At 36.4% G+C, this 27,978-nt stretch overlaps 1 protein-coding gene and 1 long non-coding RNA gene across 5 annotated transcripts; one reads left to right on the top strand and one right to left on the bottom strand.

Annotated features, from left to right (window-relative positions):
- The first annotated feature begins 6 nt into the window (after positions 1–6).
- On the top strand, positions 7–27,436 carry TMEM209 (transmembrane protein 209). Of its 4 annotated transcripts, none has more exons than XM_012177137.4 (16): positions 7–37; positions 624–683; positions 996–1,132; positions 1,273–1,331; positions 2,158–2,289; positions 2,943–3,181; positions 4,238–4,439; positions 11,409–11,584; positions 12,386–12,457; positions 14,596–14,692; positions 17,334–17,459; positions 19,235–19,332; positions 20,371–20,485; positions 20,588–20,685; positions 22,289–22,362; positions 25,694–27,436. In XM_012177137.4, the coding sequence occupies exons 3-16, from the start codon at positions 996–998 to the stop codon at positions 25,752–25,754; spliced, it is 1,686 nt and encodes a 561-aa protein (XP_012032527.1). In that variant the 5' UTR covers positions 7–37; positions 624–683; the 3' UTR covers positions 25,755–27,436. The 4 variants fall into 4 exon arrangements, with proteins under 4 accessions (XP_012032527.1, XP_004008110.1, XP_012032526.1 ...); XM_012177138.4 differs by lacking the exon at positions 7–37 and adding an exon at positions 170–201; XM_004008061.5 differs by lacking the exon at positions 624–683.
- Positions 19,326–25,696, bottom strand: LOC132659705 (uncharacterized). Its single transcript, XR_009600434.1, has 2 exons — positions 25,388–25,696; positions 19,326–19,576 (listed from the first exon to the last, which is right to left on the bottom strand). It is a non-coding gene; the product is annotated as an uncharacterized LOC132659705 (long non-coding RNA).
- Positions 27,437–27,978: the final 542 nt, after the last annotated feature.

Genomic DNA, 27,978 nt, shown 5'->3' with positions numbered 1-27,978 from the left:
AGTGGCGCGAACCCGCCGCTTCCGGCCGAAGAACACGGTGCGTTTTCGGGGTCATCTTTGTGCTTCCTGGAGTAGGAGTCCGCGCGGCCCGTAGGAGTTTCGCGCCTGCGGACCTGGGGAGGGTTCAGCCAAAGGGGAATGTGGCCAGACCACCTACTGCCCGTAGTGGAAGGGAGGAAAGAAGCCATAGGAGTTGCTAAAGTTTGTACTGGGACAGCCAGGGAGGGAAGCTTTCTGCACTGGGGAATATTGGCTCCTGGTCAGGGTGGCAGGAAGGGTACTGGTCTGTACTTAATGGGATATGACTCCTTAGAGCAGGAACAGACCTTAACACTTGTCTGCAAAAGATTGGCCCTAGCGAAACAGACGAAGTATACATCCCAATGTGGACCAAAACTGCTCACTGTCCCCACTCACCTTTACTCCCTTCACACCGCGAGTACTCGCCCTTCTAAAACTTAAATCCTTATACTTTTATTAGCAACACAAAGATGGCCTGGATGCAGAGTTGGTAAAGATCGTAGGCAGTTAATGATTTCTGCACAAGCATGTAGCAGGAGAATAATGACATATTTTATTTGGAATATTTTCTCACCAAACTTGGTATTTTGGATTTCTTATAGGTCTTGGCCTGGTCCTTGTTGCACATTCCAAAAATACAACACTAACCCTTGAATTGCAAAGTAAGACGGTTTTCTTTATTGGAAATGTTATTCTCTGAAGGGACCACCCAGTTCTCTATTGAGTACACTGTGATGCCAATGAAGCTGTCATTTAGGGTTTGTTTTTCATATTAAAGGGTATTAATAAAGGGTATTAACTAACATTAAAGGGCAAAAACAACTTGGAAAAACATTTGAAAGATGAGGAAAAAGTATGTGCAATTTTAAGTTACCCACTGGGCGACTGAACAACTATAATAGACACAAGTTTGATTTCTTACTTAGAGCAGTAGTTCCTTTTGATTAATTCCTAAGCTTTTTTATTTTGAACAGATGCAAGGGGAGCCAAACCCAAGTGCTTCCCTTATTGACAGAACCATCAAGATGAGAAGAGAAACAGAAGCTAGGAAAGTGGTTTTAGCCTGGGGACTCCTAAATGTGTCTATGGCTGGAATGATATATACTGAAATGTAAGTTAATTAGCCAAAAAAAATGGGAAAAAAGTAAAAATTGAAGAAGCCAACAGTTGGTTCCACAGGTTTTGTGTTCTGATTTTTGGGATGTGTGTATCTGTGTCTTAATATTAAAAAGCCTTTCTGATTTTTTTCAGGACTGGAAAATTGATTAGTTCTTATTATAATGTGACATATTGGCCCCTCTGGTATATAGGTAAGTAATTTTCACTGTGATTTAGAGTTACTCCCAATGAAAAACTGCACTCAAGTTGAATTCAACTTAGTATTCATTCCTTAATTCAACACATATTTGAATGCCTGCTATGTTCCCAAAACTGGGAATACACCAGGAAGGGAACAAGGTCCGTACTCTCATGGGAGGAATACTCTAGTAGAAGAGACAATCAAGTTAATAAACAGTACAATTTCAGGTAATCATGAGTTCTGTGAAGAAAAATAAACTGTGGAGCTGGTAAGATTTGTATTTGTTATTCTCCCTGAATTGCCTTCCTTACTTCTCTACGTTTTCACCTTTCAAGACCAACCAGATTTTTTTCCCATTGATACCTTCCTCAGTTTCCTCATTCCTTCCTCTCTCTGTTCTTCAGTAGTCCTTAGGTATAAAGAATCTTTGTGGCCATTAAAATAAATTCCAAAGTCTAATACATACATTAAAGTCTGTGATAGGGAAGTGATGGGGCAAGTGGAAGAGCAAGAGTTTCTATATACCTGAGTTAGAATCATGGCTTCAGTAACTAGCTGTGTGCTATTGCAAAAGTCACCTGACTTCTTTACAACTGTTGGCAGAACTTTAAAATAAAGGTGAAAATGTTAATTGTAAAAGGATTAATGATAATATTTTGAAACTCGCTGGTAAATGCCCTACACATAATAGACATTCATTAAATGTTAACTGTTAATGAGGAATAAGAATATAGTTTTTAATTTTTTTGTTGATAATTTGCTAAAGTATGCATGGTTTTGTTTCCCCCATTTAAATGTTCCACTCCCCTTTTAAAAAATAAATTGTTCTCTTCCAGAGCTTGCCCTTGCGTCTCTCTTCAGTCTAAACGCCTTATTTGACTTTTGGAGGTATTTCAAATACACTGTGGCACCAACAAGTCTGGTTGTTAGCCCTGGACAGCAAACACTTTTAGGGTTGAAAACAGCTGGTAAGTGTTTTATACCTTTTGCAAAGGTGAGGGGAAAGTTTGGCAGTAAATCTCTCAATTTAATTTTCTCATAAACTCAGCTAGAAGGGATTTCTAATGCCATCTGATTCAACTCTATTAAACAGTTTTACAATAAATTGTCTTAAGATCAATGATTATATTCCTATTTATATAAATTAAATAACATTCATAGCCTCATGGAAGTTTGTTCCATTGTTTAATTACAGTTAAAATTAAGTGATTAATTTTTGCTGCATTAAAGCCAGTTTCTTATTTTTAACTTGATGGAAAATGGTACACAACCTTTTGTGATATTTTGGTAATACTACTTTATATAATTTAACAACCAAGTCACACTTACTTGCCATTTCCCTGACCAAAAAAAGATTCAGTTCACTGCATTTGTTTTCATAGAAACTTTATTTACTGTATGTGTGCTCAGTTGCTCAGTCGTGGATTCTTTCCAACTCTTTGAAACTCACTGGTAAAATTTTTGATCTATGGACTGTGGCCCTTGGGGCTCCTCTGTCTGGGGAGTGGGTTGCCATTTCCTCCTCCAGGGGATCTTCCTAACCCAGGGGTCGAACTCTCATCTCTTGTGTCTCCTGCCTTGGCAGGCGGTATACTTACACACAGTTATTTGTTCCTTCTAGTTGTACAGACTACTCCTCCACGTGATCTGGCAGCAGCCCAAATCCCCCCCTCTCCACCTTCTTCAATTCAGGGTCAGAGTGTGTTAAGTTATAGCCCATCTCGCTCACCCAGTACCAGCCCCAAGTTCACCACCAGCTGTATAACTGGATATAGCCCTCAGCTGCAGGGTCTGTCGTCAGGTGGCAGTGGTTCTTACAGCCCCGGAGTGACCTACTCACCCATCAGTGGTTATAACAAGGTAGGACTCTTATCTCCTACTATTTTACTTACTGCTTCTCTTACTACTTACATTTTGATTACTATTTTAGAAGTGGGAGGTTTGAATTGAAAATCACCTAGTGAATCAAAACTCCTTTTTTTTTTTTAATCAATGAAGAAACCCAGAACCAGTGGGTAATTGACTTGCCCAAATTTGCCTATTTAAGAGCCAAGAATAGGGCTTCCCTGGTGACTCAGTGGTGAAGAATCTGCCAGCCAGTACAGGAGACATGGGTTTGATCCCTAGTCTGGGAAGATTGCCATGAGACAACTAAACCTTGCACTGCAGTTCCTGAGCCTGCCCTCCAGAACCTGGGGGCACAGCTACTGCCCATGTGCAGCCACTGCTTAATAAGAGAAACAACTGCAATGAGAAGCCCACACAGGAGAGAGAAGCCTCCACTCTCCACAGCTAGAGAAAAACCTGCTCGAACAGCAGTGAAGACCCAGCACAGCCAAAAATTTAAAAAAGAGCCAAGAATAGAACTCAGTTAGAAGTTCTTTATATCACATCTTAAAAGAATCCTCAAAAAAAAAAAAAAAAAAAAGATTTAGCTTTTGCAAAAGACAATGTACTGAGGGTAACCATCTAGGATTTTTCTGCAGACTCTTTATTTATTTATTTGTTTAATTTTATTTGGGGGCATACAGCATGGCATGTGGGGTGATGGTTCCCTAATATCTCTTGTTAAATGAGGAGTGTCTGGCAATGAAAACAAGACCTGTGTGCAAGTCTTTGTATGGATATAAACTTGCAGCTTTTTTGGGTAAATGCGAGGGAGCAGGATGTTTGCTATTGTATGGTTTAGTTTTGTATGAAAGTGCCAAACTGTCTTCCAAAATGACTACTGTTTTGCATTCTTACCAGCAATGAATCCAAGTTCCTGTTACTCTACATCCTTGCCAGCGTTTGATGTTGTCAGTGCTCTGGATTTTGACCATTCTAGTTGGTGTGTTACTTTTTGAAAGTTCAAAAACCAAAACAAAGACATATCAATTAAAGAGAAATAAAATCAAGTTCTTTTACTTTGTTCAGCTGGCAAGCTATAGTCCCTCTCCTTCTTCTCCATATCCTACCACTGTTGGTCCAGTGGAGAGCAGTGGATTGAGATCTCGCTACCGTTCCTCACCCACCGTCTACAACTCCCCTACTGACAAAGAAGACTACATGACCGACCTGCGAACCTTGGATACTTTCCTTAGAAGTGAAGAAGAAAAACAGCATAGAGTTAAGCTGGGTATGAATATATTTTACAAATATACATATTTGAGGTGTTGTGCTGTTGTTCATCTATTATTTTTCTTACTTTGGTCCCATGCATGTTTTAAGTCTTTTTACTAATACACCTTGTGTAGCTTAGCAGAGGAATTTATTTTGTTTTTGTATTTTGTGCTGTTAGAATCAAGTTCACCAAAATTTAAGACGTAAAATAGAACTGAGCTAGCAGAAATCTTAAACCTTTCATTTACGATTAAAAGCTTTTTCGTATAACGTAATTTATAATTTGTTCAAAAGTTGGGGTTATAAAATGTTTTTGAATGGTGTCTGGCAGGGCGTGGTGAAGTGAGGGTCGTCTCTTTGGGGTAGTTCTTGCGAAGGTCGGTGTAGCAGGGAGAATGGAGGGAGCATGGGTTTCCACCAGACATGCTGCTGTTCTTCAGAACAGTTTTTAACTTGTCTCTCGTTTACCTTGGGAAACAATGTTAGCAAATCTTAATCTCTTTGGGGTGGATTTGATTATTACAAAGTCAATTATTTGAAACCAAATTAGGTTATCGAGCCAAGTAATGATTTTTCCCCCTCAGGAACTTGCACAGAAAGCGCCCTCGGTGCTAAAGCACGGCCGCAGTGAGGAAGCCAGTTATTGGGCCATGGCTCTTTGTGTCACTCGAAGTCTCTCTATTGATTTTTAATTTAATTGTGCCTGAAAGTGCCACAGATGTCAAAGAAACAAATCAATATTACCTTGTTATTTGTCGATACATGCTTTTTCTTCTTTTTAAATTTGGAAATATTTCAAGGAAACCGAAAATTATAGAGTAAAATTCAAAGAACCCTGTGTACCCTCTACATTGCCTTTGTCACAGCCAGATGTTTTCTGGCTTCCATTTTTATTTCTTCTTTGACCTATACAAGTTATTTAGCAATACTGTTGGGAAGTATGATGGGTGATTGGTGTTGCTTTGAATTTCCAAATATGGGAAATGGAAGCCTTCGTTATCTTTTTTTTTCCCCTCTCCTAAGTTAATTGTACAGTGACTAGAGATTTTGGTCTGTACCCTATTAATTTTTTCATAGTTTTTGAAACTTGTACCTAGGCCTGCTACTTATGACCACTTTTTGTGAGTGGATCTTAGTGTGTTGAAAAGAATGCATAGTCTACAAATATTGGGCTTCATGTTTGTTCATTGAGTCAAGCTTCATAATGGTATTCTTAAATTCTTTATTAATTTTGATCTGCTTAATTTGTTACTAAGAAAGTGTGCTAAATGCACCCACTGATTGTTTCCCAATAAATGTCTCCCTGTAACTGTCAAATTTGCTAATTATTTATGAGATTATGTTATGTGCATGTAAATTCAGAATATCCTTCTAGTCAGTTACTCCTTTTATCTTTATCTCTTAGGCTTTTTGCCTTTGAGTCTATTGTGTCTGACATTAACAGCTATACTGATTTTCTTCTGGGTGTTATTTGCCTGTGTATCTATGTCCATCTGTATACTTTTAAGCCTTCTGGGCCCATAGGTTTTAGGTAATTAAGTATTTTGTATGAATTAATCTGTATTAATATTTTGTGGAAAACTACTTTGAGACTATAAATGTCCTTTTCCTTATCAGATTTTCACTTAATGGCTTTAATACCCTTTTAAGATTCTTTTCAAAGTTAATTATTACTGGTTGTCATGGTACTTCTCTAATTTTTTTCATTCCTTTATTTATCCCTTTTTTGTTGTGTGTGTGGTTAAATTTACAAAGAGTTTCCATTTTAAACATCTTAAGTGTATCATTTAGCATTATGTACATTCAGTTTGTTGTGCAGCCACTTGTTAAATATCTATATTTGTTAGTATTCTCCTGTAAGGTAGAGCTTCTTTTCTCCAGTTAGGTTATTTGTTTTGATGCTTAGATTGTCTCAGATTTGGCTAGTATGATTGTCTAGCTTCTGTGTTCTTCTGGTATCATTCTTTGAACACTCCTCCCCCTTCCCCCAACCCTACCCCCAGCCCACCTCCCATAAGATATTCCAGGCTCTTCTTTCTCTAGTAACTAGCTTTGGAATTAGTCTGTTTTTCCAGGGGGTCATGTTTGCTTCTAGTGGAGAAAGCTATCTCATAATTAATGTCTGTGCACTGGATATGCCATGGTTAATCTTAAGTCCACTGAGCAAGACAGTTAGGAAACATATGGAAACACACTCACACACACACACTTGTATATTTCTCCATCCATCCGTGAAAGTGAAGTTGGTCAGTTGTGTCCAACTCCTTGCACCCCTACAGACTGTAGCCTACCAGGGTCCTCCGTCCATGGGATTTTCCAGGCAAGAATATTGGAGTGGGTTGCCATTTCCTTCTCCAGGAGATCTTCCCGACCCAGGGATCAAACCCAGCTCTCCCACATTGCAAGCAGACTCTTTAATGTCTGAGCCACCAGGGAATCCATCTATCTATATTAAAACCATGAATTCCTATGATACCTCCAATTCCAGTCCAACTATACAGGGTTTGTCTTAGCCTCCTTCCTTTACATATTTATAACTCCTTTCTCCAATAACGAGAAAATGGACACTCACTGCAGCACGGCAGACTTCTCTGTCTTTCACTATCTCCTAGAGCTTGCTCAAATTCATGTCTGTTGAGTCAGTGATGCTATCTGACCATCTCATCCTCTGTCGTCACCTTCTCCTTTTGCCTTCTGTCTTGCCCAGCATCAGTCTTTGCCGTTGAGATAATTCTTTGCATGAGGTGGCCAAGGTATTGAAGCCTCAGCTTCAGCATCAGTCCTTCCACTGAATATTCAGGGTTGATTTCCTTTAGGATTGACTGGTTTGATTTCCTTGTAATCTAGGGGCCTCCCAGGAGTCCTCTCCAACACCAACAGTTCAAAAGCATCTGTTCTTCAGCGCTCAGCCGGCTTTATCATCGAGCTCTCACATCCATACCTGACTACTGGAAAAACCACAGCTTTGACTTATACACACCTTTGTTGTCAAAGTGACGTCTCTGCCTTTTGATACACTGTCTGGGTTTGTCATAGCTTTCCTTGCAAGGAGCATCTTTTAATTTCATGGCTGCAGTCACCATCTGCAGTGATTTTGGAGCCCAAGAAAATAAAGTCTGTCACTGCTTCCACTTTTTCCCCTTCTGTTTGCCATGAAGTGATGAAACCAGATGCCATGATCTTCACTTTTTGAATGTTGAGTTTTCAGCTAACATTTTCACTTTCCTCTTTCACCCTCATCAAGAGGCTCTGTAGTTCCTCTTCATTTTCTGCCATTAGAGTGGTGTCATCAGCATTTACGAGGTTGTTGATATTTCTCCTGGCAATCTTGATTCCAGCTTGTGCTTCATCTAGCCCATCATTTCACATGATGTACTCTCCATAGAAGTTAAATAAGCAGGGTGACAATATATAGCCTTGCCGGATTCCTTTTGCAATTTGGAACCAATCTGTTGTTCCATATCTGGTTCTAAACTGTTGCTTCTTGACCTGTACACAGGTTTCTCAGAAGGTAGTTCACATGCATCTCCTAAGAACAAGGACATTTTCCTTTCTGACTACCATATGATTTTCATATTTAAGTTACTACTGTTCTTTATATTTACATTTCCTCCAGTGGACCCAATAATGACCTTGGTAGCTCTTTTATTGATGGAGGATCCAGTCAGGGACCACATATTTCATTTAACTGTCAGGCTTCTTTAGTCTTTTTTCATCTGGACCATTTATGAGTGTGTGTTCTCTTTTTTGTCTTTTATGACGTTTACATTTTGAAGATACAAGGCCAGTTTTGTATATTTGTATTTGTGTGATGGTTTTCTCATTGTTAGATTCATCTTAAATATTTTTTGGCAAGAATAAAACTTAGCTGGTGGTATGTTCCTTTCAGTGCATCACATCAGAGGATACATGATATCATTTGTCCCTCTATTGGCAAAGTTAAATTGGATCTCCTGGTCATAGTGATGGCAGTTTGTTCACAGTAGCTTTTCCCTTCTCCAATTTATAAACAATCTATAGTATGATGCTTTTGAGACTTATGACTGTCCCGTTCCCTTAAGCAGTCTTTTACTCCAGCAGTTTTAGCATCCATTGATGATCCAGTGAGTTACTACAGTAGTAGTTGCAAATGGAGACTTTCTATATTTCCATTTCTTCAGTGTATATTTAGTAGTTTGGCATTCTGCTATAAAGAAGAGCATTCTGTTTTACTCCTCACCCCACAATTTGTTTTATCCAGTTAGGACCAATGGTTCTGTCTTTTTAATTTAAACTTTAAACTGCTGTTTAACTCACTGAGTTTTTAAATTTTTTTTTTTTCCTGGTTTCAACATTTTATTTGCTTCTCTTTGATATATGCCTGATTTATTTTAGAGTACCTTGCTTTGTTCATATGTTTTCCATTCTTTTTCTTATCTCAGTCACTTTAAGCATACTTTAAAATTCCATTATCTAAAGTTCTTGGTTACATACTCACATTTTTTTTTCTTGTTGATGCACTTGCTTGGAGATAGGTTTCTTTGTGTTTTACGCATTTTTCACTTTTGGTAAGCTCGTCTTCGGTAGAGTTTCATCTGTGCTTTTTTTGTCCTAGGCAGGCTGGATGGAAGCCTCTTGTTTCCTCCTAGCAGTTTCATATTTGCCTCTTTCTGGTGATTGAGGAATATCATTGATCCTGAGTTAATTTAAGTAATTTCTGGGCTCGGAGGTTCCTGGACCTTACAGGGAATGTAAATGGGTGCTGTAAACCCACATGAAGGCAGATCTGTAATTTTTAAATCTCCGAGGATTTCTTTTTAAAAACAACCTAAGAGAGACAGGCTTCCTTGTTACCTCCTGATGTCAGTGAACAGATGTTCTCTTCCTTATCCACTGAGAATACAGCCCCTTGAGGTCGTCAGCTGTGTGCCAGGTGCAGGGAATAGAGGTGGGAAGGAGGTCTCAGTCTAGCCCGATACCTTATGCACATTTCCAGTTCCCAGGCACTGAAATCCACACTGATAGGTTTCCCAAAGCCTACAAAATTCTCCAGAGCAACTGCAGTATCACTTCACACACAGACCACTGGCCACTCTGATTTTCAATTCCCTCTTCATTTTTAGTGGCTATTCCCGTTACATATCTGCAAGCTCCATTATTCATTTAAATTATATATTTTATTATTCTTACGTCTTTGGGATTGTTCAGCTACAGATTTTGTGCTGTTTTGGTGGTGATGGTCATTACAGAGAGGCCCTATTGTGTCACTTCTTGCTATATCTTTGCCTTGTACTTTAGCTCATGTACAACAGATATAAAAATGTATTTCTGTCATCTGCAAATGTATTTTGTCATCTAAAGCCAATCTTCTTTGAAATTTTCCTTAAGTTCAGCTTTGCCCTCAGAAAACTTGATTACCATTTTTAAAGTTAACAGTCAAAACAATTAGTCAAAATAGGGTAAACTGTTTGCTCTTATCATGACCCCATGTCTCTTCCTTTTTTATTCCCTATTTATTCAGTCGTTGTACTTGTTTAAAACTTTTCTTGACATTAATTCATTCCTCTAAGTCAATGTTGCCAGAAGTTCTACTTGGAAAATATCATACCAGGTGTGATGTTTCTTTATTATATATAGCTATTATTTTTATGCCAGTATGGAGCATACTTTCACCAGTACTACCAGCATAAGACTGGCTCGCCTCCAAGGTTTTGATGCTGTGACTTGAAACACTGCCACATGTCCCTTTCATGATTTCTCCTCCTCCATGCCTCTAAACATCAAAAGAAAACCAGTTTTATTATTTTACAGTCATGCCTTTTAAAAATACTGCTAAGATTAAAAAAGCTAGTCTCTGTTTGTGATTTCTCTGTGAGGGTATGAAATATCAATTGATATTTTGACATCAGTTAAACTTTGAAAAAAAAAAACTCTTCCTAAGTATCAATGAACGTGAGTTTGACCAAGCTCTGGGAGATGGTAAAGGACAGGGATCCCTGGGGTGCTGCAGTCCATGGGGCCACTAAGAGTCGGACATGACTGAGTCAGATAGGATTGAGTGACTGAACGGCAACAAAGTATCATATGATTGTCTTGAAAATTTGCTGTTTACTAAGGAATTGTGCTAGATGCTGGGCTTCCCAGGTGGCACAGAGGTAAAGAACCCGCCTGCTGGTGCAAAAGACGTCGGTTCAGTCCCTGGGTTGGGAAGATTCCCCTGTAATAGGAAATGGCAACCCACTCTAGTATTCTTGCCTGGAAAATTCCATGGACAGAGGAGCCTGGTGGGCTATAGTGCATGGGGTTATAAAGAGTCAGACACAATTGAGCACACATGTGCTAGATAAAACTAGGGAAAAAAATACTCCCTGCCCTCAAGGAGCTCAGATTTTGTTTGGGAAAGGAGATAAACCTTAAAGTGTGGTTAAGTACTGTGGTAAAGTCCCTAAATGTGACTGTTTATGTTTCCTAAAAGTAAAATGATAAACTTAGAAGTGTAATCAGCAGACGGTCTCTTTTAATACAACACAAGAATTACTACAGACTATAAATAGACCACAGTGTAGTGCTGGGAAGAGTTAAGTTTAGCTGCTAGCCAAAAGACTAGTATATTAATAGGAGGCTGTAGTTATCCCATTTAGAAAGAGCTTCTAAAAATTCAAGCAAGAACTTAGCCTATTTATTTCCTGATGAAATTTGTCTTTTGTTTCTCTCTGAATCATCGGAAAGTCTTAGAGAATGAAACAAGCTTAATTTTACAACAAAAATAAGCAGACACTTTCAACCACTTAGAAATCTTATGGCTGTTAAAGTGATACTGCTCAGGAAAAGTTCTTTTTAATATTTAGCACAAGCACTCCATTTCTCTAAAGATAATGTTGGGAGGAGAGAAGGCTTTGTCTTGGGTTGCCATTGCATAGGTTCCTAGATACCCAGAGCTCATATACCAGCCCCTGATATCAAAATCAGTACAGCACACTGATACTCCTTACATGCATCGTTGTAGGAAGCCCAGATTCTACGTCGCCGTCCACCAGTCCTACTTTCTGGAACTACAATCGTTCTGTGGGGGATTATGCACAGACTTTGAAGAAGTTTCAGTATCAGCTTGCCTGTAGGTCTCAGGCGCCATGTGCTAACAAAGATGAAGCCGATCTCAGCTCTAAACAAGCTGCAGAGGAGGTAAGTGGAAAATGAAAGTGACTTGATGTTTGTGATTTACAGATTGTTCAAGTCTTCTTTTCTACTTCTGGAAGTTGTTTTCTGTAACATCCGCTTTTACTGGCTAGAACTGTAAATCTGGCACATGTTATACACTAGAAAGGGGCTTTCCTGGTGGCTCAGATGGTAGAGAGTCCACCCGTAGTGTGGGAGACCTGGATTCAATCCCTGGGTCACAAGATCCTCTGGAGAAGGGAATGGCAAACCACTACAGTCCATAGCGTCTCAAAGAGTCGGACACAACTGAGCGACTTCACTGTCAACTTTCTCAAACACTAGAAAGACCCCTAGCTAACCTGTGTACTGAAACTTGAATTATAGTCTACATTTTACTCTTTACAACACAGAGTTAACATTAGTGTCCTACCGAAAACAAATTTTGTGGCACTCATTCATAAAAAGATATCTCAGGTATCTATTTGTACTTAACATATATAAGATTCTTGCTCTTAAAATAACATTTAGATTAGAACATTTGACTAGAATATACATTTGATACAGAATATTTTGTAGTTTCATCAGTTTAGTAGCAAATAAAGGATTTTGAATTTTCTCCTTAAAAAGAATATTTAAACATACCAGTGTAAGGAATTTTAAATGTATGTGCATGAATAGCAACTACTACATGTTAATCAGGTCAGTATTGATGATCATGAAGTTTTTTCCAAAGTATTCAAAATATTTCTGAGGTTGGGGGAAGGGATGACTGATAACCTGGCAAGACTTTTCCTCACTGATTCTAAACATGTTTTTTTTTAACAGGTTTGGGCAAGAGTAACTATGAATAGACAACTTCTTGATCATATGGATTCATGGACAGCTAAGTTCAGAAATGTGAGTTTTGACATTACTCTGTGGACAGTATTAGTGCCTCTTCATATACAAAGTATGTTATTAGCATATCAGTTAGAGGTGTTAGTTATTAGACTATCAGAATTAAATATTACTAAAACTGCCCTATGGGTGACGCACGTAAGGATAAACATGACGTTTACCACATGGTATCTGCATTCTTGGGCCTTTTTCCCCCTCAATACTTAGCAAATCACCGTATTTTGAGTGGATAAAGGAACAGTGTATTTAGTTATTAAGATCTTCCCTTTCCCAACATCTCAGTTTTGCTTTTCAGAGAGCTTTCCTATCAGAGCCTGTTGTGTGTCTAGACATGTGAGGGAAGCAAAAATGAGGTCATTATTCTCTGAAAACTTCAGTGTTAAAGACCATAACATATCCTTGAAGCTACTTCAGATTGCATCCTTTTCTTCAGTTTTTCATGAGAAGAGCGTTCTAATCTTTGGCCTAGAGGTTGGCAAAAGCCAGCTCTCCCACATACAGAGTGAGTGAGTTCCCTGGTTTCAACCCTACCTCATTCTATTGCTCTCTGTGGTACCCACATGTCCCCGGTCTAGGGGGTAAATTGGCCCCTCCTCCACTACGGGATGCTCCACTTAGACTCTGTAGAAGCTTCTTCCACTGTTTCATCCTCCACCATTTACTCACTGACTCCCCATCTTCTGGAAATATTATATATTGAAGTCGTTTGTACTCATTTTTTGTTCTTTTGCTATAATTTACATAGGGTGTCAAGAGAGGGTATGGTGAAAATAGTAGGCTACTTTATTGAACCAGAAGCCTGGTTGGCTTTTTTGAATAAAAATTCCAGAGCCAGCCCTAGAACTACTCAGTGAGGCCTTCTAGGAGTGAGGCCTGGATCTCCCTCCTGCATCTCAAACAATTTTGTTGCAGCCTAAATTCGGCTGCCAAGTAGGATACATTTAATAAATGTTGGAAGAATGAACAAGTGAAATGATTTCCTAGAACTGTATTTCCTTTTATTTCCACTTATAGGCTTATCTAAAAATGCTAATATATTTAAAAGACAAAGTCTTGGTCAGGAGTATTAGCTTGGAAGAAATGCAAACACAATCCTTGGTCTGAATTCCTTAGGCTACAACGGTCTGAAATTTAGAGGATTTTGTGTAGTTTCTTTTGAAAAGCAGTGTATACATATACCATATATTTTATAATACACTAGCAGGATCTTTTTAGTACTCAGTAATCAACCACATTATTGTTTGCAGCAAAACATGAGCAATCATGCTGAGTAAGATAAAGTCTAAAAATAGTTTCATAGGAATTCAATTCAGGTCTTGCCAATATATCAAATTTTCTTGCTAACTAAATTATAAAAACATCATTTTCAGAGGTTTTTTAATTCAAAAATTTTATTAAGAATTGTTTAACTTGTATTTGATCTGAAACTTTTTCTCATCCTTCTGCTTTATGGTTAAACAGAAATGTGGAAGCAGAAAGGGTAGTTGAAGTTGGTGTTGAACACACACCCGAAACCCATAACACACAAACCAGGTTGGGTATGGATTCTTTGAACAGTCTTCTCACATACCGGCATGAGTTTGATACCAGCCATGCAAAGTGGTGTTTGAAATTCCTCATCCTAAAGTGAATAGTATAATATTCACAAACTAGTTTTAATATAATAACATCAGTTTTCCACATGGTTAGGGAATTGAGGGAGCCTGCTGAGAGAGAATCAGTTATGCTTGTTTTAAAAACTATTATACTAATCACAAACCAGTAAAAAATGCTACATGCATAAATATGTGACTGATTACCCTAGAAATATAAACTAAAGATGATCCTTTTAGCTAAGTATTAATATATAATCATAGAAAGAAGAATGTAAGAAAAACTTAACATGTAACTGTAAATTTTATATCTTCAAAAAACAGGCAAACAGGCATATCTGATTTAAGAGTATAACTTCATTAACTTACATTCTGTTAGCATATTTACTTAACTCTGTAGGCTTTGGGTGCTGTTACTTCCATTCTCTTTCACTATGTACTCTATTAATATTAGTGTACAAGACAGTAAAAAAAACTTTCATGAAAATCTTTTGAGAAATGCTTTAAAATTATGTGTGTAAAATTGTTCATCTCATTTCTCCCTAGTGGATCAACGAGACAATATTAGTGCCGCTTGTGCAAGAGATTGAGTCTGTCAGCACGCAGATGAGGCGAATGGGTTGTCCAGAGCTGCAAATAGGAGGTATGTGAGAACAGAGCCCAGCATTTGAGTTCCTTCAGTGAATCTGCCAAGTGGAAAATTTCTTCTTGTAATGGGCTATTTAACAGCATCCTTTGTTACCTTTTTTTCTTTTTTTTTTTATATTTTCCTGATGGCTAATAATACTGAGCATCTATTCATGTGCTGGGCCATTTGTATATCATCTTAGGAGAAATACCTTTTCAGATCTTTTACCCATTTTTTTTTCCCCTTTACCCATTTTTAAATTGAGTTGTCTTTATTATTGAGTTGTAGATGTTCTTTATTTATTCAAGTTCTTTATTTATACAAGTAGCTTATTAGATATTAATTACAAAATTGTACAAAGCATAAAAAATGTATAACAATGCTAATTTAAAGTCCTCAATTTTCAATTTATCTGCTAAAAATAAAACTGTTAAAGTTTAGTATAATATAATTTGCCTAAAGTATATATACTATAACTTACTTAGTGCTAAGTAGTGAAGTTTCAAAAATACAAGGAGTATTTTAGTCAACCAGATCTTTCTAGAGAATGGATTTCTCTTTGAAATATGTAAAAGCTTTGGATTGCAATTAACACTTTCCATTTGCTTTGGGTATCTTTTCATCCGTCTTTATTCTCTGGGTTAAGTATAGAATTGTACATTGCTAAAGTACTGGCATCATTGACTCAGTGGACATGAGTTTGAGCAAACTCTGGGAGATAGTGAAGGACAGGAAAGCTTGACGTGCCGCAGTCAAGGGGTCACAAAGAGTCAGACACAACTGAGCGACTGAACAACAACATTTGCTGAGTACCCCAGTTTGTTTATTTATTTATTTGGCTGTGCTGGGTCTTACTTAGTTGCAGCATGTGGGATCTAGTTCCCTGACCAGGGATCAAACCTGGGCCCCCTGCATTGCGGAAGTCCCCAGATGTTTTATATGTAATGTACACAACATTTACATTAACCTTGAAAGCTAGCTTTTAGTGCCTATTCTATGGAACAGGCCGCTAGGACTCAGAGAGGTAAAGTAACTAGCCCAGTGTCACAGAGCAGTGATTTGAGGCCAGAGCTCTCTGACTCCAAAGTTAGAAGGGTTACTTCCTAGGTCTTGGTACTATTATTTGAACTTACAGTTACCTTTTTTGAGTTTTTTTATAAGCTATAAAAATAAGTATCTTTCACATTTTACCAGTGTGATGTGCTTTTTAGAAAAGAACAGCATTGTTTTATGACTGCAAAAACAACATGTGTATGTTCATTGTAGAAAATTTGGAAAGTGGGCTTTCCTGGTGGTAAAGAATCCACCTGCCAGTGTAGGTTCAATCCCTGGTTTGGGAACATCCCCTGGAGAAGGAAATGGCAACCCACTCCAGTATTCTTGCCTGGGAAATCCCATGGACAGAGGAGTCTGGTGGGCTGTAGTCCATGGGGTCACAAAAGAGTTGGACACAACTCAGCGACTAAACAGCAACAACATAGAAATACACAAAGAATATTACCTGTGATTGTACTTCAGGAGAGAACCACAATCGGTCAGTTGGTTTTTTGTTTTGTTTTTTACTTTAATCATGAAAACTGTTCAGTTTTAGTTTTCGTAGAAAGATCTTTCAAGAAGGAGGGGACATATGTATACCTATGGCTGATTCATGTTTTTATTTGGCAGAAAGCAGTAAAATTCTTTAAAGCAATTGTCCATCAATTTAAAAATAAATTTAAAAAAAACATGGAGAATCAGTCAGTTTTAGTTACAATTGTATATTCTTTTTTTGGAGAAAGATACTATGATACTGTATATATCAGTTGTATGTTATAATTTAAGAACATTAACATGTGGAAAGTATGTATTTGGGAGTTGAGCAAATAGTATGTATGTGTATATATTTTTAATTGAATTAAAGTCATACCTCCTTTTTTCCCTCCACTTTTTCCTTTTGTTAAGTATTTTCCAGTACTATTTTTATGGCTAGTTTATATTTCTTTTCTGTGGATGTAATATATTGTATTTAACTGATCTTTGTTATTTAATAGAAGATTTTCCCCTTACTAATAGTGCTGTGAGTAACTGTCCTTTTACTTAAATATTTGTGTACATTTATAATTACTTCTTTACAATAATTTCTGAGAGGTAAAGTTGTAAGTTCAATAGGTATAAATGTATTAAGCCTTTGTACATAATCCGTCAAAAAGCTTAAAATGAATTTATATTCTAGCAATAATGTCACCTATAAGAAAGCCTCTTTTCCCAACATTGTATAATAAGGTTGGACATTTTGAAACTTTCTGTTGGTTTATTAATTTCTTTGGATAGTAGTCTTTCATGAAATGAAGAGAGAAATCACTGTCATAAAGTTTTCACTTGTCAGTGGCATATAGACATCTTTTAATTCAATCTGATTTTGAAAGCTATTGTGTATCTTTTTATTAATATATACACCCCACAAGAATCTCCTGTGTATTAGTTGTTTATATAGCTGCCACCTTGCCAGAAATGGTCAAGTAAATTGTAGGTAAAATAGATAACGCAGGTTGTTAAGATAAACTATCGTTGCTTTTATTTATTCCTTCAACGTCTATTCAGGGAAGAGCATTTGAAGTTCTTTTGAAGGTCGACATGAAGAATAACCTGTGTGTCCTGTGTGTTTTAATTTTAACAGAGGCTAGTATTACTAGCTTGAAACAGGCTGCTTTAGTCAAAGCTCCACTCATTCCAACTCTGAATACAATCGTGCAGTATCTAGACCTCACTCCAAATCAGGAATACTTGTTTGACAGGATCAAAGGTAATTATTGATTTGAAGAGGGAAAAAAATGAGAGCTCTTAAAAATGGTCAAAATAATGTAGTTATCCTTGAATACAGTAATAATTTTGTCCTATATAGGGAAACTTAAATATGAGCTGAATGGGTTCACGTGAATATTTCATTCATTTTCTATTCTTAAACCACCAAGAGTGGATGCCGCAGTGACATTCTTTATAATGTTAGTATGCTGATCTTATTTCTTTCAGTTTTGATAGGTCATGTATAATATGTTGCTTCTTTATATTTCTGTTATATCCTGGTTATTTGGGGAAAATAACCCTGGTTATTTTCCTGGGTTGGGAAGATCCTCTGGAGAAGAGAATGGCAACCCACTCCAGTATTCCCGCCTGTAAAATCCCATAGACAAAGGAGCCTGGGCGGGCTGCAGTCTGTGAAGTCTCAAAAGAGTCAGACATGACTGAGTGACAGAGAGTGTGCATGTATACACACGTACACAATCTTCTCAGGAGACTGACTTGAGAATCAGGATATTTAGCCTCCCTGATACCCCCACATACTCTGTTTATGGCTCCCTACATTTGTTTGGATAGACTCTGTAAAATGGTCTCATCACTAAAACAAGTTTTAGAAATATTATTTCACTTTTTAGGTTTATCATAAATCTTAATTTGCAAGTGTTATGTTGCCCCTTCTGTATCATGACTATTTTTTGAGTATAATGTATACTCAAATTATTTATTGAGTATAATGTATCATGACTTTTTTTTGAGTATAATTGCTTTATAATGTGTAAGTTTCTGCCATACATATGTCCTCCCTTCCCTTGTGAGCCTCCCTGGTACCACTGCCCGCAGGTCTCACCCACGTGGGTCGTCACAGAGCTCCGAGCTGAGCTTCCTGCGCTGTGCTGCGGCTTCCCGCTGGCCAGCTGCTTGACACGTGGCAGTGTATGTCAGTGCTACTCCCTCATTCACCCCACCCTCTCCTCCCCAGGAATGTTCTGTATAAGGAGAATCCAAACATACTTAAAACTAGACACGAGAGTCTGCTCAGCCTTCTACCTAGCACCCAGTTCTAGCAGCCGTCAGTCCCTGCGCAGCCCTCACCCTTTCCATAGTCCCATCTGCCTCCTCCCTTCCTGCATTCTTAGAGGCCACTTCTGTATGTCATCATCAGATCTGCAAGGATTTTGATATGTATCTGTAGAAGAGGATAAGGCCTTTTAAAAAGAGAACCACAAACACAGTGATCACACCTCATACTTTTATATTATGAAAAATAGAGCTTATATACATAGCCAGGTGGTGCAGAGATAAAGAATCCACCTGCCAATGCCGGGAGACCCAGCTTTGATCCCTGGTTCGGGAAGATCCCCTGGAGGAGAAAATGGCAACCCACTCCAGTATTCTTGCCTGGAAAACCCCATGGATGAAGAAGTCCGACAGGCTATAGTCCATGGGGTTGCAAAGAGCTGGGCACAACTGAGTGACTAACTCTTCACTTTGCCTCATAGTTAACAGGATAGTTATACATCCAAAAAAAGCTGTGTGTGTGCACATATATACAGAGTGTGTATACATATATATATAAAGTTGTATATGTCGAGTATAAAAATGTCTAAAAAACACAGTGAACATTTAGATGGGGCTTCTAGATTGAACAATTACCATCCTTTCACCATATTTGATTCTCTCTATATATACATACACACACTTTCCTTGTTGTAACCCCTTAGCCTGTTTCTTCTTTCTTATACATTCTTAGCTTTTTAAATTTCACCTATGTTGCTACAGAACTTTCTCAGGGAGGCTGTATGAGCTCGTTTCGATGGAATAGAGGTGGAGACTTTAAAGGTCGCAAGTGGGATACAGACCTGCCCACAGATTCTGCTGTAAGTCCTCAGTTTTATTTTTATTTTTACTTATTTTATTTTTGTTTTATTATTTATTTATTTTTATTTTTCTCAGTTTGACACTTTTGTTATGGGTTTATTTTTCCATTATAAAATAAGCATTAAAAGAACATAGAGGGAATTCCTTGGTGGTCCAGTGGTTAGGACTCACTGCTTTCACTGCTGTAAGCCCAGGTTCAATCCCTGGTCAGGGAACTAAGATCCTGCAAGCTGCATGCCATGGCTGAAAAAGAAAAAAAGAAAAAAAGAAAAAAAAAATTTTTTTTTTTTAATAAAAAAACTTTAGAAATTAAGTAGAAATAAAAAATTAAAATTGTACTGGCATCTTAACCCAACCACTGTTAGTATTTTCTTATTTTTTCTTTACTTAGATTGTGCTATTTTTAATGTTTTTTTAATCATAGATGTAATTGTAAAATTTGTGTCCTGCTTTCTTTCACTTTTCAGTGTTTAAGTATTTGCATTATTACTCACTGTCATTTAACTGACCTAAAAGTTTTGGAAATATGTAGTGGCGGGGGCAGGGGGCAGGGGGCAGGATTTTTGTTTTTCTATCTTAAATACTGTCGGGAGTAACATAATGCATGTTTCCTTCTAATTTGGGGTTATGACTTTAAGAAACATTCCTAGAATTAGATTTATGAGATCAAAGACTGTAAAGTTTTGAGCATTTAATAGTTTCTCAGAATTATGTTTGTTTTCTTAAAATGACTGTTGCATGTGAAAATGAAGTTTTAAATGCTGATATTCAAGAATTAAATATATGTGTATTTTATCTTGATTTTGCTGTTAATTAACTATATGAGGGTGAATAATCCACTTAACACAACATTAGGAATGTCTTTTATCTTTTCATTTTATAGATTTCATCTTACAAATATAACCACTTAAAAGCATTTTTGCTAATTCTTTCTCTGGGGAACAGTTTAAAAATTGCAATCATTATAAACAGATGTTTGAAAAGTACCACACATAGGTTTTCATGCTGACTTTGAAAAATTATTTCTTTGTCTTCAGATCGTCATGCATGTATTTTGCACCTACCTTGATTCCAGATTACCTCCGCATCCTAAATATCCTGATGGAAAAACATTTACTTCTCAGCACTTTGTTCAGACACCAAATAAACCAGGTATAAACAACCTCTCCTAAAAGAATGAGTTGAGCTTTTCACGTAAAATAATGTAGTGGGGGCTTTTCGTTTGGTTTTTAATGTAGCCTATTTCCTTTACAGATGTGACAAATGAGAACGTTTTCTGCATTTATCAGAGTGCTGTCAACCCTCCCCATTATGAGCTCACCTACCAGCGCCATGTCTACAATCTTCCAAAGGTGCTTCTAAATAGAGCAGTTGCTATTACTGATGGCATGGATGACTTACTTTGATATTTCTTTTAAAATTAGATTCTCTTTATGAAATAGGTAAACTTCTTAAGTTAGGGGGGAAGTGCTATTTTTATATCCCTTTTTAAAAAAAATTCTGAAAGTAATATATACTTAATTTGGAAAAGTATGAAGAAAAGGAAGAAAAATTCATTCCATTATTTAGAGGAAGCTATTACTGTTTGGTGTTTTTTTTTTTTTCATTTTGGTTTTCTCTGTACTTTTTTATGGGTTGAAATCATATTTGTATAGTTCTATATCCTTTAAAAAATTAACATTATAACATAATTTTCCATGACTTTAAAAGTCTTCATAAAAACACTTTTTAATGACTATTTTAAAACTTCATAATAAAGATATAATTTATGCAACACTCCCTACAGTTGGACATTTTGGATGTTTCTAATTCTTCATTGTCGTAAATACCTTTATGCATATAACTGTCTATATTTTGGGTAATTTTTTAGCTCAAAGTCAAAAAATGGAATTCTAGGTAATAGAATATTTTCAAGGCTGTTAAAATATATTATTAAATTACTATATGAAAAAATTTATTGTACCAGTTTATACTTCTATCCAGGCATTTTACTCTTAATTATAAACGTCAGTTCTGTTCATGACCTTTGTGGTTATTTTGTTACCAGCATCTTTACTAAAGAAATTTTACATAGACTAAATCATAAATTATATTCTTCATTCTGTCAGATACCCAGGAGAGAATATTTCATTTTTTTTTTAGTTTAATATTTCAGCTTTGTAAGTATAAATAATTTGGGCCATTTAAAGAAACACTGTCTTTAAAAATCATATATCCTAAAGATATTTTAGGCAAAACACTTAAATCAGAGTGGACAGGTATAAGTTAATCAGTAAACTGAAAATCTCGATCAGGAGCTATCAATAGTTTGAGTTTAGTGCTAGCAAAATACTGCCTTGTCCCTTGTAGATAAAATAAATTTACATTTAATATATTACTTATACTGTTATATATCATAATGTATTTTAATGTGTGATTAAAGGTTTTTTAATCTCAAAACTTTTGTTTAAACTGTTGCTTTTGTGTGTAGGATACAGAGGTACCAGCTTCAGAGTATCTCCCATCCAGTCCTTCGTAAATGCTGCTCCCCTCGTGTGGGAACTTCCCAGTGTGTTTATTTCTGCTTATCTTTCAGGTCTCAACTTAAAAATATCTCTTCTCAGGGAGGCATTGCTTCACTGCTCTAGTTTTTATGTATTTGTTCCCATGGCACCCTGCACCTCCTCCTCTCTCATAACATTCATCACACGTTAGTTCTGAGTTTCCTGTCTGCCTTTTCCTTCTGCTAGACTTTAAGCTCCTTGATTACATGGATCCTCTCTGTTTTATTCACCACAGAAGTCCCACGTATAGCACAAAAGTAGGTACTTTGTTTAATGAATGAATGAAAGCCTGAATTACATGGAATTCTGAATTAGTAGAATATAAATTGATAGGATCCACACTTAGCACTCAGACTGAATTTTTGTCCTAGTTTGGTTTAAATCTTGGTGGGTTTTTTTTTCTTTGTTCCAGGGCCGAAATAATATGTTTCATACACTGTTGATGTTCCTCTACATTATAAAAACCAAAGAGTCAGGAATGCTTGGGTAGGTATTAATGCTTTAAAAATACAAGTACTTATTTTATACGATTTTTCTTACGTTCGGATTGTGCAGAAGGCAGCGTCATATAGTGAAAAGATTTGTGGACTAAACAATACAAGATATGGCTTCTAGTACTGGCTCAGCGCTTTCACTAACCATTTCTGCCATCTTGAGCAAGTCCATTAATCCATTTCCCTATTGATAAAAAGATAATTCGACCACATTATTGGCTTTTACAGTGGTGTTCCCCCAGAGGGACAATTCAGATATATCAGGCTCTCGCCACTTTAAAATTAAAAAAACAAACAAACCAACTGGAGTCCTGTTTGTTCAGGCTATCCCATTTCAGACACAGAGCCTTCTACAAAATATTTACACTTCCAAAGAGACTGAGTCAGCACCCATTCCATAATACTGTTAATTGGAATGGAAAAATGGTCAGTTGAAATTATTTACTTTGTGTCTTCTAAATACTTAGTAATGAAGATCACATACTGTTACAGTAAACTCAAAATTGCTGTCTTGTCATTTTGGTGATTTGAAATTTCAGCGCTTTAAAACAGTATGTGAAGTAAATGGACCCCAGCTAATGCTGGGTAAATCTGGTAATGCATGGGCTGGAAGTCTGAGAATCTGGGTTCTGGGTGCATCTCTGCCTGCACTAAGTAACCTGAGGCTAAAAAAAATGACAAGGAAAGAGCTGAGTAGAAAGCATCAGTCTGTTCAGCTCTGATCTGCGTGTTTCTGTTCAGTTCTATTTATGTGTCCTATTTAATACAGGTTTAGAACGGCACTGTCCCACACAGCAGCCACCAGCCACATGTGTGTGGCATTGAGCATTTGAAACATGACTAGTCTAGACTGACATGGGCTGTCAATGTAAAAGGTCCCCTGGAGGAGGAAATGGCAACCCACTCCAGTATTCTTGCTGGGAAATTTCATGGACAGAGGTGCCTGGAGGGCAGCAGTCCATGGGGTTGCGAAGAGTCAGACACAGCTGAGCATGTGCACACGCACTACAGTGTGAAATATGTAGACTAGAATTTAAAGACCTAGTATCAAATCATAAAGTGAAATATCTCTTTAATAATTTTGTGTATTGATTACATGTTGAAATAATATGTTGGATATACTGAGTTAAATGAAGTATAAAATTATTTTCACCTGTTTCTTTTTACTGTTTAGTTTTTAAGGTTATATATTAATCTTTCTGTTGGACAGCACTGCACTGGAGAAAGACAAATTCCTATCTTTTTTTTTTTTTTCCTATCTTTAATTTAACATATTAGATGCAAAGATTTTAGGACATAAACTGAAATTGATAAACAGCTTTCTAAGAAATTTATCAGCTTCCTATAGCATGTATTTTTTTAATGTAAGAAAGATTAAATAGGAAACTCACTTTTGTCAGGCATCTCTGCTACCATGGTTCTTTTATTTTTTAATTACAAAAATAATGCATGCTCAATATAGAAATATTTAAACAGTACAGCAGTGTATAAACTAGAAATTGAAAACTCCCCTCTGATCAACTCTCTCTCAATGCCACTCCTTCAAGGTATCCACTGGGTTCAGTTTGAAGTGTATGTTTTTCCAGTTACTTTATGGGGAAAGTTGATTCTGTTTTTCTTTTTCATATTGTTTAAAAATATATTGTACCCAAACATATTACCTTGTGAGCTGCCTTTTAATCTTATGGTGTAGCTTGGATATTTTTCTGTGTCAATAAATAGACTTTTTTCCCTAAATTTTCTAGCAGCATTTGGTTATAGATACACATATATTAGAAAGATGGGATGTGCTATGGCTTTGTAATTCTTCATTTAAAAGTGTTTCTGGAAGGCTCTTTTGAAGTGGGGAATTAATTTAGCAGTATTTTAAATAGTGAATATTTTAACTGAAAATTTATCTTTTCCTCTAAAAATCTAAATTGATAACTGATACAAGTTTGTGTTGAATGCCATAGTTTAAAGTACTTAGTGGGACAGTGATTTACTCAGAGGCCCAAAAGAATTGATACAGTTCTTAAAGTGCTTATTTTCTCTGAATGAGCCCCTTATATATGGAAACATAAGTGAAACATTTTAAACTAAATCTGTTTTTTATTTATTTGATTTTTTTTAATCCAGGGGGAAAAAACTGAAATTACTAGCTTTTAAAATATGATTGATCTTTTTAATACATTGTAGAACAACCAAATGTTAAAAACTGCCCTCCTGTGTCATAAAGGAAATAAGCAAGTGGCTCAAATATAGTCCACTTGGAATCATGCCCATAATACAGCAGATTGATACAAATGCATTACCAATTCAGTGCCATGTATTTGTGCAGTTGCTAGAATGATATGAATGTTTTACTTCCAAGAAGGAAAAAAATCTAGACAGAATTGACTGCACAGTAAAGTGTCCTGTTTAGCAAAAGACACCATAAAGTTTGAAACTAAGTGACAAACTGAGACAAAGCATTATAATTGTAATTTTTTTTTTCCCCTATCATACTGAAATTTCTCATTTGCCATGTTGTTGAGGGTATGGAGAAAAAACACAGTTGATGAAATTACCCTTTTTGAAGGGCATTTTTGGTATATTTAAAATTTTTTTTATTAAAAGTAATACAAACTCATAATTTTAAAAGTCACAGTGTGCTAAAATTTCATGACAGAAATAAGGCATTCCCAGTATTCCCCAAGCCCACCTCCCAAAAGCAACCACTTAAAACTCTTCTAGCTCCAGATAGTGGAGATGTGTAGTTCTCCTTTGTCATCCTGTTGGATGAGTCACTGTTCTCTTTTGGCGCTCTTCTCCTTCCCTCTTACTTTGAATACAGTTGTATTACTCTAGGGAGTAGATTTTTCTTTATATTATATGCAGTAAGGCTTAATTTAAGCTATATTAGTAATACCTGTATTTACTGAAGCATCCCAAATAATTAGAAAACTCCTAATTGAAATCAAATATGTAAAGTTCTCTAAAAGGCCTAGCATCTCTAAATCTCCATTTTTAAAAATTTAATTGACACTTTTACTTACTTGCTAAAATTGTCCTGTTAACTCCATCTGTTATAGTAGTTCTTGAGTTCCACTGAAGAATTAATTTTCAACACTCCATAAACCATTTGTTCTAAATTTGGGTTTTAAGCACAGGTAAGAAAGTAATAACTGTTACTAGAATTCATCTGATAAACCATGTATAACATAACTGATTGCAGAAAAGCACTAAATGTCAATTAAACTTGTATTCCTTGTAAAGACTCCTGTTATTTGGGGCGGGGGGGGGGAATACCTTAAATGCTTGGCAATCAATTTCACTAATTTTTTTTTTTTTTCTTTTTTTAGGAGAGTTAATCTTGGCCTCTCTGGTGTGAATATTTTGTGGATTTTTGGAGAGAGTGGATAATTTAATTCCAAACATTTGGACTTCATTTGACTGAATCAGAAGTTGAATCTAAGCATCTGAGTCACTGCCTCTTCTGAAATAAGATACTATGTGTATGTTACAAACTCTTTAGATGTAACAGAAAATAGCTAGTGTGAAACATATTCTACACCAAGAAAAATTACCTTCAATTTTTTATCATTTCAGAAAAAACTACAACCCTTCAGATTTTTGTTGACACAAAACAGTGTGGTTACCCCTTAATTAATTTGAGTCCTTCTTCATTGTAACCGCCAAATAAGAATCATTCACCGTATTGTTCCCCACAAAATTGTTTTTTCAATTGAATTATTTAGTATAAATAATTAAAAAGAAACAAGCAAATTGCTCATTTTTTTTAATGTCTATATTTCCCCAGTGTTTGGCAAATCAGCCCAAGGCCCAGATGTAAAGAAATGAGATAAACTTCTAAATAATGTTAATTCATGTGTATTTTTAAAATATTATTGAAAGAGATTTGATGGTATTAATGTTTAAAAGGTCAGCTCTCTATGAAGTTCACAGTTTTTGAACATGGATTGAAAAATGCTGCATGGTCTTCTCTGTGATGCCCTCAACCCCTTCCACTCTAGTCTTGCCTTGCCTCTCTCCTTCCCTGCCCCAGCCAGACTGGCCCTCTCAGTGGCTCCCACGCACTCCCACTGCCTGAGACATTCCTGCCCCACCCTTGGTCTTTCTGACCCTCCTCAGCACCCTTCTAAGTTCTGCCTAAACGTTGCTTTCCCAGGGGACTATCCCCTCCCCATCCCCTTTCCATTCCCACCACCGCCACCCAAGTCCCCCAGACCCTCTGACTGTTACCTCTCCTGGTACCTGTCAACTTAGCTTCTTATCACCAAGAAGTGGTTTGAAATCACATGTGCACATGTATCTCTTTATGTCTCTTTACACCTGAGCTGTTCAATTACAGCAGCCACCGAAGGCTATTAAGCACTTGAAACACACCTTGTCTGAATTGTAATGTGCTGTGAGCGTAAAATTACATCAAAGACTTGATGTGACTAAAAGACCGTAAACTAAACAGAAAAATAAAAAGTCAACTTGGGTTAAATTTAGCTGATAGAATTAAACTATTTAGGTCTTAGTGAAGAGACTGAAGACATCAAGAAAACAATTGCCTTGGTTTTAATAACTCAGTTTCACTATTCCCTAATATTGAGTTCCCTTCTTTAAGATCATATTCTATCTTATCTGTTTAAATTTCTTAGATGTGTTCAAAATATCTGGAAAGTAGGAAATTACCAAATTTGTAAGTTTTGCTTGACTCTCCATCTTTTTTTTTTAAATGTATAAGTAGTATATCTAAGGCTAGCTAGCATCTGTATATGTTTTCTGGGTTGACATATTAGAGACTGCTTTACCTGGGAAACCAGTATCTTCTCAAAAACTCCATGTCGGTGTTATATATGCTGCTGCTTTTGTATAATTTGTAAATCTTGTTCCTGTTTTTAAAAAGTCAGATGTCCAAAAGAAAGGAGGTTTCTATCTTATAACTGCTTTTGATATGTGCTAAATTTGTTAGGATAAAATACCAATTAAGCATGTTAAATATAAGAACATTTTACAATCTAAGTCTACCACTTCAAAAGTTTGTGTATCTACTTCACAATTATAAAAAATAAAAGATAATATGTCATTTCTTATATTAAAGTTTATGTGTCAAAAATGCAACATACAGTAAATATTTCACATAAAGTAATGGTACTTTTAAAAAAGGAAAGATTTTGTTTGCCTACTAAGGGTGGTATGGGTTACTATACTCTGGGTAGCTTTCATATATTAATTTGTCTTCACAAATGTTTCAGCCAACATATACTTACTATAGCTTTTATTAAAAATATTTTAATGAATTAGTTTGACCTCACACTTCAAGAAGACACTGCATTGCAAATGCGGTAAATTTTTTGGTACTTCTGTTAAAATGAGTAAATAATCTTTTCTCTAAATGTTATTTATAGTATATTTCTCACAAATTTTTCTTCACTTGACTCATCCTTATGGGGTCAAATACACTAATCTTTTAGATTATGTTCACTGTATCATTCTTTCTTCTTTATGAATATCAGCCTTTTCTTCAGCCAGATTTGTTTTAGAAGCATGTTTAGGTGTTTATAATTTAGTTCCTACTGTGACATAAAAATACTGTGTTGCTTGGCTTTCTCAAACAGATACACACTTTGAACTG

This window comes from Ovis aries, chromosome 4 (assembly GCF_016772045.2).
Source record: "Ovis aries strain OAR_USU_Benz2616 breed Rambouillet chromosome 4, ARS-UI_Ramb_v3.0, whole genome shotgun sequence".
In the NCBI taxonomy this organism is placed as follows: Eukaryota; Metazoa; Chordata; class Mammalia; order Artiodactyla; family Bovidae; genus Ovis; species Ovis aries.
Note: the sequence above shows the minus strand (reverse complement) of the source record. Positions and strands in the feature narration are given on the sequence as shown.